The sequence below is a fragment of the Astyanax mexicanus genome, chromosome 22 (genome assembly GCF_023375975.1).
Source record: "Astyanax mexicanus isolate ESR-SI-001 chromosome 22, AstMex3_surface, whole genome shotgun sequence".
In the NCBI taxonomy this organism is placed as follows: Eukaryota; Metazoa; Chordata; class Actinopteri; order Characiformes; family Acestrorhamphidae; genus Astyanax; species Astyanax mexicanus.
Window position 1 is genome coordinate 38,685,311 of NC_064429.1, and position 21,467 is coordinate 38,706,777.

The 21,467-nt window shown below is 44.6% G+C and overlaps 1 protein-coding gene across 1 annotated transcript in view; it reads left to right on the top strand.

The window, feature by feature from the left end:
- The first annotated feature begins 3,933 nt into the window (after positions 1-3,933).
- Positions 3,934-21,467, top strand: part of LOC103025367 (oxysterol-binding protein 2) — a 41,281-nt gene continuing 23,747 nt past the window's right edge. Inside the window, exons 1-3 of the mRNA XM_049470289.1 lie at positions 3,934-4,276; positions 17,257-17,301; positions 19,059-19,267. Coding sequence (XP_049326246.1) covers positions 4,098-4,276; positions 17,257-17,301; positions 19,059-19,267 — 433 coding nt within the window. The 5' untranslated portion in view covers positions 3,934-4,097. The remainder of the gene's footprint in view (positions 4,277-17,256; positions 17,302-19,058; positions 19,268-21,467) is intronic.

The following is a 21,467-nucleotide window of genomic DNA, read 5'->3' on the forward strand; positions in this document are numbered from 1 at the left end:
AACACACTCATCACTCACACAGGAAACTGCATTAATTAACTGTGTATTAATCACAGAGAGGAGCTGCGTCTGTGGTTGAAGAGCTAATTTACCGTATTTAACCAAACACCCGTACGTCTGCTCTGCCCGGTTATAGCTGTGACGGAGTAGATGCTGATTTTGGTGGACAATTGTGGTCTGAAGTGAGACTATTACGGTTGTCATGGTTGCTATATATGGTAGGTTGTTCTTTTTAAGAAGATAAATACAGTGAAATATGTAAATTCTGCAAGAAGGTAAAATATTAATTTCTTTCTTTTCTTTTGGTTGCAGATTTAATTTTTGTTTTATAGCTGTGAAACGTGTATTTTGCTCGTATCTGTTTGTTGTATATTTTTAATAAATTGGCCTAATAAAGTTCAATCATTGATGCTATTTTTTACAATTGAGTATTTTTGATGAAATAAATGTAAAAGCTGTTCCAAATTAATTTGTCCGCCCACTATGGCAGTATAATACAATAATATAATACTGTAGCTGTGTGGTGCTGTAACTCAGAGAGAGTGTGTGTGTGTGTGTGTGTGTCCTGTTTAAACATGTGTTAAAGGAATGGGTCGCTCACACACCCAGACACCCCCATCTGTGATTAGCAGTTAGCTGGGCAGTGCCAGAGTCAACACTCACATCCTGGATCAGTGTGTGTGTGTGTAGTGTGTGTGTGTTGCCGGGTGGGAACAGTGCTGGCATTCTTCCTACCCAGGAGACGCCACTGTCTCTTTATGGGGTGTAAGGGTCACGCCCACACACACACACACACACACACACACACACATACTTTCACACAGTCTCACACACACACACACACACACACACTCATGCAGGACTCCAGCTGGGGGAGTCTCAGGCCTGAGGTGATGTTTACTCCAACCCTGATTACATATAGTGTATGTGTGTGTGTGTGTGTGTGTGTGTAGTGTGTGTGTGTAGTGTGTGTGTGTAGTTAAACCCAGCTGTGTGCACTGTAACAGGACCTCCTTGTTCTACCGTCGTATTCTGTACTGTATAAACTCTCCTAATGCTTAATGATCAGGTGTTCCGATACTTTTGTCCATTCAGTGTGTGTTTATTGTATTGTAATTATAATTAATTGTAATTATTAATTATTGTAATTATTGTAATTATGGTCTACACTGTATCAGTTCTGTCCTGCGTCTCGTACCTGTGCTGCACATGCTGCTGGGTGGTTGCTACAGCATAGTATAGTGTTGTGAGGTGGTAGCTGTGGTATTCTAGATGAAACAGAGCAAGGCATTGCAGGAGGACCAGAGTCAGGTCAAAGTCAGGGCCGGGTGGCCGGGCTTTGGGCCGTGTGGCCGGGGTTTGGGCCGTGTGGCCGGGCTTTGGGCCGGGTGGCCGGGGTTTGGGCCGTGTGGCCGGGATTTGGGCCGGGTGGCTGATCTTTGGGCCGGGTGGCTGGGTTTGGGCCGGGTGGCTGGGTTTGGGCCGGGTGGCCGGGATTTGGGCCGGGTGGCTGATCTTTGGGCCGGGTGGCTGGGTTTGGGCCGGGTGGCTGGGTTTGGGCCGGGTGGCTGATCTTTGGGCCGGGTGGCTGGGCTTTGGGCCCGGTGGCTGGGCTTTGGGCCGGGTGGCTGGGCTTTGGGCTGGGTGGCTGGCTTTGGGCCAGGTGGCTGGGTTTGGGCCGCGTGGCTGGGTTTGGGCCGGGTGGCTGATCTTTGGGCCGGGTGGCTGGGCTTTGGGCCCGGTGGCTGGGCTTTGGGCCGTGTGGCTGGGTTTGGGCTGGGTGGCTGGCTTTGGGCCAGGTGGCTGGGTTTGGGCCGCGTGGCTGGGTTTGGGCCGGGTGGCTGGGTTTGGGCTGGGTGGCTGGCTTTGGGCCGGTTGGCTATCCAATAGTATAATTCCAGAGAGCACAGTTCCTCCACTGATCACAGATCAGTATTGGGGTTTAAACCCTCTATATCCCAGATCTGGATTTAATTATCACTCGGGGTTTGAGATCAGTGTGAGGCGTGAGCTGAGAGGTGAGGAGGTGAGGAGCTGAGGGCAGGTTGCAGGGTGAAGTTTGTTAAGTAACGTTATTTTGTGAAACTTCTTGCGTAAATGTTCTAAGCTAACGGCTACGCTAACCTCATGCTAACCTCCAGTGCTGCTGTAATCCTGAGTCACTCAGACCGGCCGTTAGTTAACTCAGTCCTGAGATCAGATATCAGTATCTGTTTCTGCTGCATGTAAATTCCTGTTTGAACAGACCAACGTCTCTCAGCATAAAGCAGCTCAGAAGATCCTCAGCCTGCTCTCAGTTCTACTCATATTATATTTATTATTATAATATTTTATAGTGTTAATATTAAAGTGTTTATCTACAGCTGTGGAGTGTAGCAGGAACAGGTCAGAGCAGGACTGCAGCAGCAGGACAGTGAAGAACCAGGCGGAGCAACATCAGGACCCAAGCATCTTCGTACATAAGAGAGAGAGAGAGAGAGAGAGAGAGAGAGAGAGAGAGAGAGAGAGAGAGAGAGAGAGAGAGAGAGAGAGAGAGAGAGAGAGAGAGAGAGAGAGAGAGAGAGAGAGAGATTTCTTTAATTTAATATAGTTTATAATATTTCCCTACATCCTGGTATTTCTATTAAACAGGTAAAGCAGAATTAATGGAGCAGGTCTGTGGTGTACAGCTCTGTATCAGTGGCCGCACACTGCCCCCTTGAGGTGGGTGTTTTTTTTATAATTCTCAGAATATTATTTTCAGTTGTCATGCATTAATTATTATTGTATTATTCCATCCACCTAGCAAGACCATAGCTACAGGATGGTAACACCCAAACCACACAGCAACACCATAGAAACCACCCTAAATACCAAGTGTTTTATCCTATTGGTCCAGTAGCAGCTTTATCTGTCTAATCCCTCTGAAACACTTTTATCGTTTATTAAATTGTTAATAGTTTTAAAACATAAAAAAATTGACTGGTGGAGGAGAACATGCCATGAAAACTGTGATTAAAACCAGGATTATTCCACCAAATATTGATTATTTCTGAACTCTTAAAACTTGAATATGAACTTGTTTTCTTTATCACTTTTAATTAGTTCCACTACCAAAAGAAACCACATTTTTACATTTTTACATTTAATCCCTAACCAGAGTAAAGATCCTGAATCATCAGACCGGCCAGTACTGAGTTAAGTTTTAAACGCAGTCTGTGTTTTTTGTTTATTGTTTATTGTTTATGTTTTATGTTTTATTGTTTACCTGGATCCCCAAACATGTATGTTGCTGTAGCAATAGCTATTTATCTACCAACTTATCTATCTATATCTCTATTAATTTAACCAGGAAAGTTATGAACAACACATTCATATTTACAATAACAGCCAAACAAGCAGCAAAGACACAATCCATCAATCAATAAATTAATCAATTACTTAGAGAATGTTTTTACTATGAATTACTACCCAATCCCAGCTCAAGAAACAAGACACTATTGGCCAATCGTAACGCAGGACTGCTTGACAGAACAGAGCCATTTATAGTGAGGGGGCTGGACTAACCAATCACAGCACACGAAGTGGGATCTTACTAGCCAATCCTATCGCAGTACTTGTTGTCCCACAAAGGCCAGGTCTAAAGGAGGAGGTGGGAGTAACCAATCACAGCGTTTTTACAATTAATTTATTAATTCCCTGATTGGCGCCCTATCGTGCAAGTTCATCCCAAGGGGCGGGGCTATTCGAAAACAACAGGGTCTAACCAAACAAGGGCGAGACTTAAAATCACAGCGCATAAGAAGTGATGCTACTGGCCGGTGCTATGGCAGGGGGCGGGGCTTGTGTGTAAACAGGTGTGTTGTGAATAGAGGTGTGTAAAACAGCGCGTTTTCCAGCGTCATGAGAAACAGTGGGAGGGGAGGGGTCTGAACACCCCCCCCCCCCCCCAAGCCCGGTTCCGTCCGCTGGCAGGCCCGGCACTGAGGCAGCCACTGAGGCACAGCGGCCGCTCCAGCAGCGGCGTCTCCCCGGTCCTCTGCCCGGTTCCCGCGCGGCTACAGCGGCCAGAGAGGGAGGAGAGGCCGGAGGGGCGCAGGGCGCGGCGGGGGAGGAGGATGAGCGACCCGGGCAGGAGCTCCGCTTCATCCGCCACCAGCGCCGCCAGCGCCACGGCCCCCGCCACCGGACCCGGACCCGACACCTACAGGGGCTGGCTGTTCAAATGGACCAACTACCTGAAGGGGTACCAGCGCAGGTGGTTCGTCCTGAGTAACGGACTGCTGTCCTACTACAGGTAAAGACCACCAGCTGCTGCTGGACCTGGGGGCGGGAGGGGAGTTTAACGTTCATTTTACGTTATCGCGCTGTTCTTCACATTCTAATAACAACAACAACAACACTGTCTGGCGTTACACTGACGTTCCGCTGACGTTAGATAGATGGAGAGGGGCGTCCCACATCCACAGCCTGTAGTTTATGGAGTTTCACGTTGATTTAAGGTTTGCAGAACCTAAAACATCTGCTGACCCTAAACGTCAGACTAACACACCAACCCTTAACATTTATAACACTGTCTGCTGTTCTGTAAACGTTAATTAGACGAGAAGAGAAGAGGGAAGTCCCACATCCAGAGAGACACCCTTTCCATCTGAGTGCACCTCTGTTTAAATCTCCCAAAAACACAACAAAACAAAACAACCAAAACACAACAAAACAAAAAAACAAAACAACCGAAACAACCAAAACAAAACAACCAAAAAACTCCAAAACATGCCTCTACTGGAACTCTAGTCGTTTTACAGATGATTGAAAGCCAGATAGATATACGAGATAACCATAATGTCTGATTAGCTGCTGTGTGCAGTTAGCTTAGCCTGGACCTAATGCTAAATGCTAAAGTTCAGAACAATTTCTTATAGCATCTCCCCTCAAACCCTCTGATCTGTCTCTGGTAGATTAAGGCTGTTTCTGGATGAGCAGCTTTTTATCCACCGTAAGACCAGCTTGCTGCACACCTGGAACCACTGCTACCCCATAGCAACCCCATATCAACACCTTAAAAACCTACAGCTATACTATAGCAGCCTAGCAGCCTATCAACAGTATAGCAACCACCAACCCATAGAGACCACCAAGCCACACCAAAATTCGTTTCTACATCATCAGAAGGTAATTAGATACCAGGTTTATGATACCATAGCAACCACCAGGAATACCATAGCAACCACTTAGCAAAACCAAAGCAACCAGTGGGAACAGCTACATTATAGGAACCCCTTTAGCATCCAGTGTAGATCTTTCAGACCCAGACGCTGGTGGAGATCTGGGCAGAGGGTAAACAGTGTGGTTTCAGACTGATGGAGCTGCCGGTGTTTATTTGCTGCCAGGTGGTTGTATCAGTGTCTGAGAGAGTGCCGGTCCTGGCAGCGGCAGCGGGTCAGCTGGGAGGCAGGTATCTGGTGATGGGCGGGATTATGTGGCTGTTTAAAATTGCAGGGTGATCTACAGGTGTCAGCTGTGGGCGGGGCCGGCGGCTGCACATGTTGTTGGGTCGGGGGTGGACCGGCGGCGCTGGTGTCGGGTTTGGTGGCGCTGGTGTCGGGTGGGGGGTTCTGGGACACCAGCTGTCACAAACCCATTTATTCCAGCGCACTGCTCTGATTGGTTCGTTACTGAAAGTAGGTCTGTCCCTCAGAGACGCCCGAGCTGTGAGATGTGCAGTAGATCAGACGTGCAGACGAGGAGAAGTTTCAGGATAATTTGTGTGGAATTTTATTAATAGATAAATTTTTATATTTATATATTTATTTATAATAACTGGCTGCAGCTCCACCGTTCCAGAGAACTCAGTTCCACTGATAGAGCTTCTCCACCGGCGTGGAGTTTTGAACCGTTCTCTGGTTCAGGAACCGGAGTTCTTCTGGTGGAGGCTTCTCTTCTGCAGATGCGCTGTGTTTGTGCATTTGCACATCTGTGTCAGTATTAATGAACAGTTAGATAGATAAATAAATAATATAAAGGGATGGATTGACTCTAAGCATTAAATAAACACTGGTGTCGTTTCCTGTTGTTGTTTATCTGGGTTCTGTCGGGCGGCGCTGACCCGGTCTGATCAGAACACGGTTCTGCTGTAATCAGATGGTCACCAGGTTCATCATGATAGTGAGATTTCCCGCTAGTGTTGGGTTAAGAGAGTGAGGAACAAGGACAAGTGCTCCTGAAGGAGGATTGGAACGCTGCCCAACGTTTAGCCTCATTCTGTTACAAACCCAAACCCAGCCTGTGGTTCTGACTCGGGTTCTGTTTCCACATCAGACCCAGGTTCTGGTTCTGGTTCTGAGCACTTTGTGGACTTTAGTACATCAGATTACCTTTACTGTCAGTAATAATCTTTGTTATTATATATTTATTATTAATTTACCCTCCATTTCCTAGAGAATAGAGGTTTAGAATAGAAGTAACAATCAACAGCTACAGTATATAAACACCACAGCAACCACCAGGGATACCATATACCATAGTGTCCACCAAGCAACACCGTGACATCCACCTAGCAACCAATTGGTACACACCTGGACAACACTTAGTAACACCTATTACCTTGTGGCATCTTCCTAGCAACACCTTAGAAACCAACAGCTGTAACATAGCAACACCTAACAACCACCTGGGACGCCATAGCAACTACTGGGGACACCTTATTTTTACTGTTATTATTATTAATAGGGAATAATATTGATGGCATAAAATCATGAAGTTTTTATAATCTGATTTAGGATAAAATTTTTTGAGGGATTAGTCCTAGACACGACTACAGTGTGAGTGCAGATACAGTGTGAGTGCAGATACAGTGTTAATGCAGGTACAGTGTGAATGCAGATACAGTGTGAACGCAGATACAGTGTGAGTGCAGATACAGTGTGAGCGCAGATACAGTGTTAATGCAGATACAGTGTGAGCGCAGATACAGTGTTAATGCAGATACAGTGTGAGCGCAGATACAGTGTTAATGCAGATACAGTGTGAGCGCAGATACAGTGTTAATGCAGATACAGTGTGAGCGCAGATACAGTGTGAGCGCAGATACAGTGTTAATGCAGATACAGTGTGAGCGCAGATACAGTGTGAGCGCAGATACAGTGTTAATGCAGATACAGTGTGAGCGCAGATACAGTGTTAATGCAGATACAGTGTGAGTGCAGATACAGTGTGAGTGCAGATACAGTGTGAGTGCAGATACAGTGTGAACGCAGATACAGTGTGAGTGCAGGTACAGTGTGAGTGCAGATACAGTGTGAGTGCAGGTACAGTGTGAACACAGATACAGTGTGAGTGCAGATACAGTGTTAATGCAGGTACAGTGTGAACGCAGATACAGTGTGAGTGCATATACAGTGTTAATGCAGGTACAGTGTGAATGCAGATACAGTGTGAACACAGATACAGTGTGAGTGCAGATACAGTGTGAGTGCAGATACAGTGTGAGTGCAGATACAGTGTGAGTGCAGATACAGTGTGAACGCAGATACAGTGTGAGTGCAGGTACAGTGTGAGTGCAGATACAGTGTGAGTGCAGGTACAGTGTGAACACAGATACAGTGTGAGTGCAGATACAGTGTTAATGCAGGTACAGTGTGAACGCAGATACAGTGTGAGTGCATATACAGTGTTAATGCAGGTACAGTGTGAACGCAGATACAGTGTGAACACAGATACAGTGTGAGTGCAGATACAGTGTTAATGCAGGTACAGTGTGAATGCAGATACAGTGTGAACGCAGATACAGTGTGAGTGCAGATACAGTGTGAGTGCAGATACAGTGTGAGTGCAGATACAGTGTTAATGCAGGTACAGTGTGAATGCAGATACAGTGTGAACGCAGATACAGTGTGAGTGCAGATACAGTGTGAGTGCAGATACAGTGTGAACGCAGAGACAGTGTGAACGCAGATACAGTGTGAATGCAGATACAGTGTGAGTGCAGATACAGTGTGAGTGCAGATACAGTGTGAACGCAGATACAGTGTGAGTGCAGATACAGTGTGAGTGCAGATACAGTGTGAACGCAGATACAGTGTTAGTGCAGTTACAGTTTGAGTGCAGATACAGTGTGAACGCAGATACAGTGTGAGTGCAGATACAGTGTGAGCGCAGATACAGTGTGAACGCAGATACAGTGTGAACGCAGATACAAAGTGAATGCAGTCTAGTCTAGAATGAGACCTAATCCTTTAGTCTTAGAATCCGACGCTAAGACTTTACCCTAATTCTTCATTTATAAATTCGATTATTAAACTAAGAGATTAATCCTAGATGACATAATTTTTCTCACAGGGCAGAATCTTCATTCACACTTAATCCAGATTAAACCTGGACTAGACTTTATTTCAGTGGAAAACATTAGAGTGAATTCAGTTTAGTCTGAACCTGATCCAGATCCAGAGTCCCCCCCCACTCAGTGAGCAGGATAATGTTCTGTTTGGAGAAACCGGATCCGGCGGGTAAACCGACACCAGAACAGCAGAGAGTTCAGACCAGGTGAAATCACCTCCACCCGAGAGCCCAGCACCCGTCAGAACATTCATTACCCAACACACACACCCTGCGTCCCAGCACTCACCCAACACTTACCTAACACTAACACTACTGAACACTGCTTCCTAACACTTACCTAACACTTACCGCACTACTGAACACTGCATCCTGACACTTACCCAACACTTACCTAACACTTACCTAACACTTACACTACTGAACACTGCTTCCTAACACTTACCTAACACTTACACTTACCGCACTACTGAACTTTGCATCCTGACACATACCCAACACTTACCTAACACTAACACTACTGAACACTGCTTCCTAACACTTACCTAACACTTACCTAACACTAACACTACTTAACACTGCTTCCTAACACTTACCTAACACTTACACTTACCGCACTACTGAACTTTGCATCCTGACACATACCCAACACTTACCTAACACTACTGAACACTGCTTCCTAACACTTACCTAACACTAACACTACTTAACACTGCTTCCTAACACTTACCTAACACTTACCTAACACTTACACTTACCGCACTACTGAACACTGCGTTCTAACACTTATGCAACACTTACCTAACACTTATGCAACACTTACCTAGCACTTACCTAACACTACTGAACACTGCTTCCTAAGACTTACCTAACACTTACCTAACACTTACCGCACTACTGAACACTGCATCCTGACACTTACCTAACACTTCCCTAACACTTACCTAACACTAACACTACTGAACACTGCTTTCTAACACTTACCTAACACTTACACTTACCGCACTACTGAACACTGCGTTCTAACACTTACTGAACACTTACCTAACACTTAGTTAACACTACTGAACACTGCTTCCTAAGACTTACCTAACACTTACCTAACACTTACACTTACCGCACTACTGAACACTGCATCCTGACACTTACCTAACACTTACCTAACACTAACACTTCTGAACACTGCATCCCAACACTTACCTAACACTTACCTAACACTAACACTTCTGAACACTGTTTCCTAACACTTACCGCACTACTGAACACTGTTTCCTAACACTTACCGCACTACTGAACACTGCATCCTGACACTTAGCTAACACTTACCTAACACTAACACTACTGAACACTTCTTCCTAACACTTACCTAACACTTACCGCACTACTGAACACTGCATCCTAACACTTATGCAACACTTACCTAACACTTACCTAACACTTACTTTTACCGCACTACTGAACACTGCATTCTAACACTTACGCAACACTTACCTAACACTACTGAACACTGCGTCCTAACACTTATCTAACACTACTGAACACTGCGTCCCAACACTTACCTAACACTTACCCAACACTAACAGTACTGAACACTCCTTCCTAACACTTACCTAACACTACTGAACACTGCGTCCTAACACTTACACTTACCTAAAACTAACACTACTGAACACTGCATCCCAACACTTACCTAACACTTTCCCAACACTAACACTACTGAACACTCCTTCCTAACACTTACCTAACACTTATCTAACACTACTGAACACTGCGTCCCAACACTTACATAACACTTACCCAACACTAAGACTACTGAACACTCATTTCTAACACTTACCTAACACTTACCTAACAGTACTGAACACTGTGTCCTAACACTTACACTTACCTATCACTAACACTTACCTAAAACTAACACTACTGAACACTGCATCTCAACACTTACCTAACACTTACCCAACACTAACACTACTGAACACTCCTTCCTAACACTTACCTAACACTTACCTAACACTACTGAACACTGTTGGAAGGTTTTGAGCAGTGCATTCTGGGAACACACACACCTCCCTGATGTTCTGACCCAGATATTGTTTAGAACATCACAGTTTGGTTCTGATTCTTTAAGACTTTAGGAACTGACTGTTCACTCGCTGCCTAATATTTATATATGAAGATCCTGTTACAGGAGATCAGTTATCCGGCTGTGTCCTAAACCGAGCGTATTCACTATGTAGTGCACTACTCTGTGCTTTAGTTCTCTCTCCCGTTTCTGTCTCTCTCTCGTTTCTGTCTCTCTCTCGTTTCTGTCTCTCTCTCTCTCTCTCTCTCGTTTCTGTCTCTCTCTCGTTTCTGTCTCTCTCTCTCGTTTCTGTCTCTCTCTCATTTCTGTCTCTCTCTCTCTCTCGTTTCTGTCTCTCTCTAGTTTCTGTCTCTCTCTCTCTTGTGTCTGTCTCTCTCTCTCGTTTCTGTCTCTCTCTCTCGTTTCTGTCTCTCTCTCTCTCGTTTCTGTCTCTCTCTCGTTTCTGTCTCTCTCTCTCGTTTCTGTCTCTCTCTCGTTTCTGTCTCTCTCTCTCTCGTTTCTGTCTCTCTCTCGTTTCTGTCTCTCTCTCGTTTCTGTCTCTCTCGTTTCTGTCTCTCTCTCTCGTTTCTGTCTCTCTCTCTCTCGTTTCTGTCTCTCTCGTTTCTGTCTCGCTCTCTCGTTTCTGTCTCTCTCTCGTTTCTGTCTCTCTCTCTCGTTTCTGTCTCTCTCTCTCGTTTCTGTCTCTCTCTCGTTTCTGTCTCTCTCTCTCTCGTTTCTGTCTCTCTCTCTCGTTTCTGTCTCTCTCTCTCTCGTTTCTGTCTCTCTCTCGTTTCTGTCTCTCTCTCTCATTTCTGTCTCTCTCTCTCGTTTCTGTCTCTCTCAAGTTCAAGTTCAATAAAGCTTTATTGGCATGACTGTCACAAGGTACACTGTTGCCAAAGCAGACAAACAATACACAAATATAAACACAATGAAAAAAGAAAATCTAATAAAACAACTTAAACAAGAAGAGATTAAATAATATTGATATGAAAAATATTAAATATGAAATAACAATGTTAACAATAATAATGGCATATCAATGAAAAGAGATATAGATATATAATCTAAATATAAATAAGTGAACAGTAGGGGGTAATATTGATTAGTAATGGATATTGATTATTGTTTAGAGTGGTTGTCTCTCAGGTTGTGACAGGCTGTGATATAGAGAGCTGAGAGTGGGAGGAGTTTACTCTTCTCTCCTAATAAACAGGAGAGTTTCTCATTGTTACTGTAGTGCAGGAACTCAGGAGAGATGTCGATCATTTGTCCATAATATCTCTCTCTGATCTGGGCGTACCTGGGACACTCGGTCAGAAAGTGCAACTCTGTCTCCACCACGGACCAATCACAGTGAGAGCACAGCCTGGACTCTCTGGGTAACCAGGTCCGTCTGTGCCGACCCGTCTCCACGGCCAGGCTGTGATCACTGAGTCGGTACATGGTCAGGACTTTCCTGAGGTTCTGATCTGGGATCAGTGTGAGGTACTCTGCGAGGGTGTACTCTCGGTTCAGGGCTGAGTAACACTGCAGTTTGGGTTGGTGTTGGATACTCTGGGTCCAGTAGTGGTGGTACTGTTCTTTTAGTCTGGTGAGGATCGGGTTGGGTCGTAGTGTTTGGGTGAGTGTGTGGTGGGGGTGTGTAGAGTGTGTAATGTCGGCAGGGTTAAGGTGGGTGATGTTTAGGATTAATTGGGTAAGGGGGCTCTTCTGGAGGTTCTGTTCCTGATTGGTCAGAGCTTTGTAATGGAGTGATTGGGGGTGGCTGGATTTAATGTGTTTATAGAAGTTCACGGCTCGTTTTTGGATGGTTAATATTAGGGGGTATTGGCCCAGTTCAGCTCTGCATGCATTATTAGGGGTTTTCCTCTGCACACGTAGGATACTCCTGCAGAATTCGGTGTGCAGAACCTCTATAGGGTGTTTGTCCCAGTTTGGGAAGTCATTTTTTGTTAGGGGCCCCCAAACCTCACTGCCGTAGAGTGCAATGGGCTCTATAACAGATTTAAATATTTTGAGTCTAATTTTGATTGGTAAATCAAATTTAATAGATTTATTAATGGCGAAAAGTGCACGTCTTGCTTTCTCTTTGAGTTCCTTCACAGCCAAGCCAAAACTTCCCGTAGAGGTGATTGTTAGGCCTAAATATGTGTATTTATTTGATTGTTCAATATTAGTTTTATTAATTGTGAAAACATGGTAACTGCGTTGTGATTTGTACTGAAATATTACGATTTTGGTTTTGTGATGGTTTATTTTCAGAGCCCATGTATCACAGTATTTGTGTAGAAGGTCTAAACTTTGTTGAAGACCCTCTTTTGTGGGAGATAGCAGTACCAAGTCATCTGCATAAAGAAGACATTTTATCACTGAATCATCAAGAGATAGACCAGGGATATCTTCACATCTGTCTAATGATTCAGCCAGTTCATTAATATATAAATTAAACATTGTAGGACTCAGACTACAGCCCTGTCGTACACCTCGTGATTGGGTGATGAAATCAGTCCTCTGAGATCCCACTTTCACTGCACATCTACTAGTTGTGTACATAGATTTGATTAGATCATAGACTTTCCCTCCCACTCCATTGTTTAGAAGTTTAAATAGTAATCCTTTGTGCCAGATTGAGTCAAATGCTTTTTGGAAATCAACAAAACAAGCAAAAATCTTTTGTTTGTTTTGGGTGACATATTTATTAATGAGGGTGTGGAGGGTAAAAACATGGTCTGATGTTCTATAATTAGGTAGGAATCCAATCTGAGCTTTGTTTAGGATGTTGTGTTCAGTTATAAAGTTTATAATTCTTTTGTTGATAATGCTACAGAAGACCTTCCCTAGATTGCTATTAACACAGATCCCTCTGTAATTGTTTGGTTCAAATTTGTCGCCGGATTTATAGATCGGGGTTATGAGTCCTTCGTTCCAGATTGATGGGAAATTGCCATAATTTAAAACACAGTTAAAAAGTTTTAGAATAGCCAATTTGAATTTATGATTGGTACATTTCAACATTTCATTTAGGATGCCGTCTGTTCCACAGGCTTTTCTAGGTTTCAGGTCTTTGAGTGTTTCCTCTAATTCCTCTAGTGAGATTGCAGAGTCCAGTGGATTCTGGTTCTCTTTAATGATCTTTTCTAGATTTTCTAATTTATCTACAATGATTTGTTGCTTTTCCTTTATTACTGGGTTTCTGTAAAGAGTTTGGAAATGTGTTTTCCATGTGTCTCCATTTGAAATTAATAATTGGTCATGCTGTGATTTGTTGAGTGATTTCCAGGTTTCCCAAAATGAATTGGAGTTTATAGATTCCTCTAAATGATTGATTTGATTTTGTATGTGTTTGTATTTCTTTGATTTGATCGTGTGTTTATATTCTTTTAGTGTGTCCCAGTATTTCACTCATAATTCTTCATTAAATGGTTCTCTGTGTTTAAGATTGGATAGGTGTCTTAATTATTTTCTTTTATTCCTGCAGTCCAGATCAAACCATTTATTTATCTGAAATTTATTAGCTCTGTTTTTCTTGATTGGGATGTTTGATAGTTGGACTGCATGACTAAAGATGGAGTTCAGGTCTTCTACAGCTTTATCAATTCCTTCTTGATTGGGAGTATAGGATGAGTCTGATAGGAAGGTATCTAAGACTGATTTGATATATTGGTTGTTGATTGTCTGTGTGTATCGGTCAGTGCTGTCCTGAGTCCACTTGAGGTATTGTTTGAGATTGTACATGTTTGGTTGCGGTTGATAACGTTTGATTATTGATGGGTTGAGATAAATGGTAATTTGGCTGTGGTCTGATAAGGGTGTTAATGGCTTGACTGTGAAGGCTCTCAGAAACGTCATGTCTAGATCTGTTATAAAATAATCCACCGTACTGCTGCCTAGAGCTGAACTGTGGGTAAAATGACCAAAAGAGTCCCCTCTCAGTCGTCCGTTTATTATGTACAAACCCAGGCTTCGACAGAGCTGCACTAGATTCTTCCCATGAGAGTTTACAGAGCTGTCACAGTTCTCTCTGGGGGAATGTGTGGGAATAGGAAGGTTATTTCCTGTAAGGAAGTGATCACCTTGTGGATTAATGAAGTCTAATTTGTGTCCTGTTCTTGCGTTTAGATCCCCACAGATCATCACATGACCCAGTGCTTGAAAAGAACTGATTTCTTCCTCTAGAATAGGAAATATTTCTTCATTAAAATACGGTGACTCTATTGGGGGGATGTATACAGCACAGAGGAATACATTTTGAGGGGTTGAAATTATTTGTTTATCAATCTTTAACCATAAATGATTAGTTCCTTTTTTCATAGTTTGAATGGAGTGGATGAGTTCAGATTTAAACCATATCAGCATCCCTCCTGAGTCCCTACCCTGAACCACTCCTTTAGACTTGGTGGAGGGGACCACTAACTCTCTGTATCCGGGGGGACAACCAGTGGATCCATCTCCTCTATACCAAGTCTCCTGTAGAATCAATATATCAACATCTCTTATTTCATTTACAAAATCGGGATTTCTACTTTTCATATCAAATAAAGAGGATTTTAAACCTTGAATATTCCAAAGGGAGATGCGGAAAGATGCCATATAATATATGATAATGTGTCATTTAAATCTCAAAAAGAGAGAAAGGAAAAAACAAAATATAGAAAAAAAAACAAAAAAAAATGAATTATTAATTTGTTAATATAAGTTTCTATGGTACATACATATATAAATATCAATATTAATAGTATAAACTATGAAATCATTCTTTTTTTTTTATCTCTGTGGTAATATTTAGTATCTCACCATGAATCATGTCCCATCAGACGTGAGCAGATGTGGTTGAGCATTTGTCCTATGTCTCTCAGTTCTGCTGCGTTAGGGTTAGTTCTGCTGAGGGTCCTGAGCGTAGGTCAGATTTCCTGGCCTGGTCTGTGGGTTCAGGGGTGCTGATGTTGGGCCCAGTGGCAATATTGAAGTCTGGGTATCTGTGAGGTGATCTGATGCTGGTGCTGGAAAAGGGTTTTCCTGAGGACTCCTCTGCATGTTGGGTAGTGCTGGGTAGTGTGGGGCTCGGTGTTGGGGTCTCAGGTTGGTGGTTCGTGTAGGAGCTCGATCTCTGGGTTTAGGTGTATGTCCAGTGGTTCTTTGGTAAGCGGTGACATTTCGGGACAGAGCAATGTCCTTTAACTTTCTGGCGAACTCAGGAACTGCCCTTTTGAGAAGGTGGACATGGTCGTGGAGGCAGTCAGTGTTGAGTGTTGGATGATGAGCGAGGTGGATGTTTGGGTGGAGGGCGCAGTCTCTGGAAATACTGGCATTGATTTTTTGGATGGTATATGGGTGGAAATCCTTTCGGGGCAGCAAGGTGGAGATAATAATCTTTGAACTTGGGAAAGTATTGCTGGCTTTCTCCATCACCGCTTTCAGAGACATGGAAACTTTTTCTTGTTGGGTTCTGAGGTCATTTGTACCCGTGTGGATGATAATGTGGGATGGTGACCCCAGATTTGCTTCTGTGAGAAGCTCCAGTGCTTTCTGGGTAGATGGGCACCATATTTTAGCCACTCTGTGTCTTGGGAAGAGTTTTTTCTCATCAATGAATTTTCCATTTGAGTCAATTAGTAGTGCAATTTCTATTTGCTCTGCATTTCTTCCTTCATCCATGGTTGTGCACTGCTCTGGTTGTGATGGTTGGTTGGCAGGAGGTTGTTGGGAGCTGGTGGGGGTTATGGAAGGAGGCTGGAGGTGGTTGTTAGGGTTGGTCTGTCTGGAGATCTTGGTTGTTGGAGGACTCTGGGGTTGTTTGAGTGAGAGTAGCTGTTCTTTTAGACTCTCCACTATACTGTCCCTCAGTCTCAGTTCTTCCCTCAGCTCAGCCATCTCCTTTCTGTATCTGCTCCTGTCCTCCTCTTTCTCCACCTGAAGAATCCTCAGTTGTTCTCTCAGATCACTCAGTTCTTTTTTGAAGTCCTCTTTTTCCTGAATCCATTTCATGTTTGTTTGTTGTTTGAGAAACATTTCCCTAAGCTGGACTATCTCTCCCTCCAGTTGTGTAAAATGTCCCTTTAAAAGAGTAATGGAGGTGTGGAGTGGTGTGAGCTGATTCTGTCCAATGTCCTTCTGCTCCTGGGCTGAGGTCTGGTCAGAGGTCTGGTCCGAGGACTGGGATGAGGTCTGGGCTGAAGACTGGGTTGTGGTATTGTGTTGAGGAGGACAATCAGACTTTTCCTCTTGCAGAATGTTGTCTCTGCCTCTTTCCTCCTCTGCTGCTTCTCTCATTCTCTCTCTCTCGTTTCTGTCTCTCTCTCTCGTTTCTGTCTCTCTCTCTCTCGTTTCTGTCTCTCTCTCGTTTCTGTCTCTCTCTCTCATTTCTGTCTCTCTCTCTCGTTTCTGTCTCTCTCTCTCGTTTCTGTCTCTCTCTCGTTTCTGTCTCTCTCTCTCTCGTTTCTGTCTCTCTCTCTCGTTTCTGTCTCTCTCTCTCTCATTTCTGTCTCTCTCTCGTTTCTGTCTCTCTCTCTCGTTTCTGTCTCTCTCTCTCTCATTTCTGTCTCTCTCTCGTTTCTGTCTCTCTCTCTCATTTCTGTCTCTCTCTCGTTTCTGTCTCTCTCTCTCATTTCTGTCTCTCTCTCTCGTTTCTGTCTCTCTCTCTGTTTTAATCCTTGAATAGTTAAATATATTCCATAACTTTTTTCTAAATTCACTAATTTACTTTATCTCTGTGTTCTGATTGGTGCTGCTGTGTCTCTGTGCTGTGATTGGCTTGTGTGTGTGTGTGCTTTTCTTGTGTAACTTTTACCATTCCATTGTTCTTTTTCCATTGTGTCCTTTGTCATTGTGTGTGTGTGTGTGTGTGTGTGTGTGTATTCTGTCTCCTGCATGCCTCTCAGATCGGTGGATGTGTGTTTTGTGAGGATTTGTTCTCAGATTGACAGGTAAACTTCATCCCTCCATCATTCACTCCTCCATCTCTCTCTCTGCATTGTACACACACACACACACTACACACACTACACACACACAACACACACAGACACTACACACACACACACACACACTACACACACACAACACACACAACACACACAGACACTACACACACACACACACACACACACACACACTACACACATACACAACACACACACACACACACTACACACACACTACACACACACACACAACACACACACACACACACACACACTACACACATACACAACACACACACACACACACTACACACACACTACACACACACACACAACACACACACACACACACACACACTACACACACACACAACACACACACACACACACTACACACACACTACACACACACACACACACTACACACACACACACACACTACACACACACACACCCACACAACACACACACAACACACACACAACACACACACACACTACACACACACTACACACACACACACACAACACACACACTACACACTACACACACACAACACACACAACACACACAGACACTACACACACACACACACACACACACACACACACTACACACATACACAACACACACACACACACACTACACACACACACAACACACACACACACACACACACACTACACACACACACAACACACACACACACACACACTACACACACACTACACACACACACACACACTACACACACACACAACACACACACAACACACACACACACACACACACACACACACTACACACACACACAACACACACACACACACACACACACTACACACACACACAACACACACACAACACACACACAACACACACACACACACACACACACACACACTACACACACACACACCCACACAACACACACACACACTACACACACACTACACACACACACACACAACACACACACTACACACACACAACACACACACAACACACACACAACACACACACACGCAACACACACACACACACACACTACACACACACACACAACACACACACACACACTACACACACACTACACACACACACACAACACACACACTACACACACACTACACACACACTACACACACACAACACACACACACGCAACACACACACACACACACACACTACACACACACACAACACACACACACACACTACACACACACTACACACACACACACAACACACACACACACTACACACACACTACACACACACAACACACACACAACACACACACACGCAACACACACACACACACACACTACACACACACACAACACACACACACACACTACACACACACTACACACACACACACAACACACACACACACTACACACACACTACACACACACTACACACACACAACACACACACACACACACACTACACACACACACACACAACACACACACACACACTACACACACACACACTACACACACACTACACACACACAACACACACACACACTACACACACAGATAGGCACACTATAGATACATAAACTCAGAGTAGTGTTGAGGTTCTGCAGTTACAGGTCAGATATGAGGTTTTAACTTTAACTCAGTGTTGCTTCATCAGTTTTAACATTTGGTAAAAAATCATGGATTTTAAATCTGATTGGTTAAGCTGTGTCACATGTCCAGTTATCTCTCCTCTATTCGCCGTATTCTCTCTGCCGCCCCCTGCAGGACGCAGGCGGAGATGGCGCACACCTGCCGCGGCACCATTAACCTGGCGACGGCGCACATCGACACCGAGGACGCCTGTAACATCGTCCTGAGCAGCGGCGGCCGAACCTACCACCTGAAAGCCGGCACTGAGGTGGAGCGGCAGAGATGGGTGACGGCGCTGGAGCTGGCAAAAGCCAAGGCCAGCCGCATGATGAACGACCAATCCGGTAAGAGGAGCACCCAACTGGGATCACTGGGAGGTCTGGCCTTGCGGGTTGTGTGGTTAGTGTGTGGTTAGTGTGCAGGTTCTGTGGTTAGTGTGTGGATTGTGTGGTTACTGTGTGGGTTGTGTGGTTAGTGTGCGATTGTGTAGTCAGTGTGCAGGTTGTGTGGTTAGTGTGTGGTTAGTGTGCGGGTTGTGTGGTTAGTGTGCAGGTTCTGTGGTTAGTGTGTTAATTGTGTGGTAAGTGTGTGGGTTGTGTGGTTAGTGTGGTCAGTGTATGGTCAGTGTGTGGGTTGTGTAGTTTGTGTGGTTAGTGTTTGTTCAGTGTGCAGGTCGTGTGGTCAGTGTGTGGTTAGTGTTTGTTCAGTGTGCGGGTTGTGTGGTCAGTGTGTGGTTAGTGTTTGTTCAGTGTGCGGGTTGTGTGGTCAGTGTGTGGTTAGTGTGTGGTCAGTGTGCGGGTTGTGTGGTCAGTGTGTGGTTAGTGTGTGGTCAGTGTGCGGGTCGTGTGGTCAGTGTGCGGGTTGTGTGGTCAGTGTGTGGTTAGTGTGTGGTCAGTGTGTGGGTTGTGTGGTCAGTGTGTGGTTAGTGTGTGGTTAGTGTGTGGGTCGTGTGGTCAGTGTGCAGGTTGTGTGGTTAGTGTTTGTTCAGTGTGTGGTCAGTGTGTGGGTTGTGTAGTTTGTGTGGTCAGTGTGTGGTCAGTGTGTGGTCAGTGTGTGCTTAGTGTTTGTTCAGTGTGCAGGTCGTGTGGTCAGTGTGTGGTTAGTGTTTGTTCAGTGTGCTGGTTGTGTGGTCAGTGTGTGGTTAGTGTTTGTTCAGTGTGCGGGTCGTGTGGTCAGTGTGTGGTTAGTGTGTGGTCAGTGTGCAGGTCATGTGGTCAGTGTGTGGTTAGTGTGTGGTCAGTGTGCAGGTCATGTGGTCAGTGTGTGGTTAGTGTGTGGTCAGTGTGCAGGTCATGTGGTCAGTGTGTGGTTAGTGTGTGGTCAGTGTGCAGGTCATGTGGTCAGTGTGTGGTCAGTGTGCGGGTTGTGTGGTCAGTGTGTGGTTAGTGTGTGGTCAGTGTGCAGGTCGTGTGGTCAGTGTGTGGTTAGTGTGCGGGTTGTGTGGTCAGTGTGTGGTTAGTGTGTGGTCAGTGTGCAGGTCGTGTGGTCAGTGTGTGGTTAGTGTGTGGTCAGTGTGCGGGTTGTGTGGTCAGTGTGTGGTTAGTGTGTGGTCAGTGTGCGGGTTGTGTGGTCAGTGTGTGGTTAGTGTGTGGTCAGTGTGCAGGTCGTGTGGTCAGTGTGTGGTTAGTGTGTGGTCAGTGTGCAGGTCATGTGGTCAGTGTGTGGTTAGTGTGTGGTCAGTGTGCAGGTCATGTGGTCAGTGTGTGGTCAGTGTGCGGGTTGTGGTCAGTCTAATATTTTATACAGTATATATTTCACGTAGCCTGGGCTGATTATAATGTGTGTGAGACATATGCATGGGAAGGTGTGTGAGTGTGTGTGTGTGTGTGTGTGTGTGTGTGTGTGTGTGTGTGTGTGTGTGTGTGTGTGTGTGTGTGTGTGAATTCCGCTCTATACTTGGAGGCAGGCTAAAGTAGAAAATGTGTTGGGTGGTTGGGGGGGGTTGATGTAAGGTGGGTGGGGGGGGGGAGCAGCTGCTTCTCCATAGTGAATCTATTTACTGTTTGTCTGATTTGCTCTATTAGTGATTTTGGTGTTCTGACACACAGAGACCTGCAGGTGGCACTCTCACCCTTTAATACTCTGTCTCTCATATGTGTCTAATGTGTGTTTGTATGTGTGTGTGTGTGTGTGTAGTGTGTTTGTGTAGTTTGTGTGTAGTTTTTGTGTGTGTTTGTGTATTTGTGTGTGTGTGTGTGTGTGTGTGGTGTGTGTGGTGTGTGTAGTGCATTAGTGCGTGTGTAGTGCGTGTGTAGTGCGTGTGTAGTTTGTGTGTGTGTGTGTGTGTGTGTGTGTGTGTGTGAAGTGGGTGTGTGTGTGTGTGTGTGTGTGTGTGTGTAGTGTGTGTGTAGTGTGTGTGTGTGTGTGTGTGTGTGTGTGTGTGTGTGTAGTGTGTGTGTGTAGTGTGTGTGTGTTTGTGTTTGTAGTGTGTTTGTGTGTGTCGGACTCTTGCTATAATTAATAATTACAGTAGGAATTTGATGTAATGAAATGTGATGATGTAATGGGGTGTAATGTGATGAGATATGAGGTAATGATGAGATG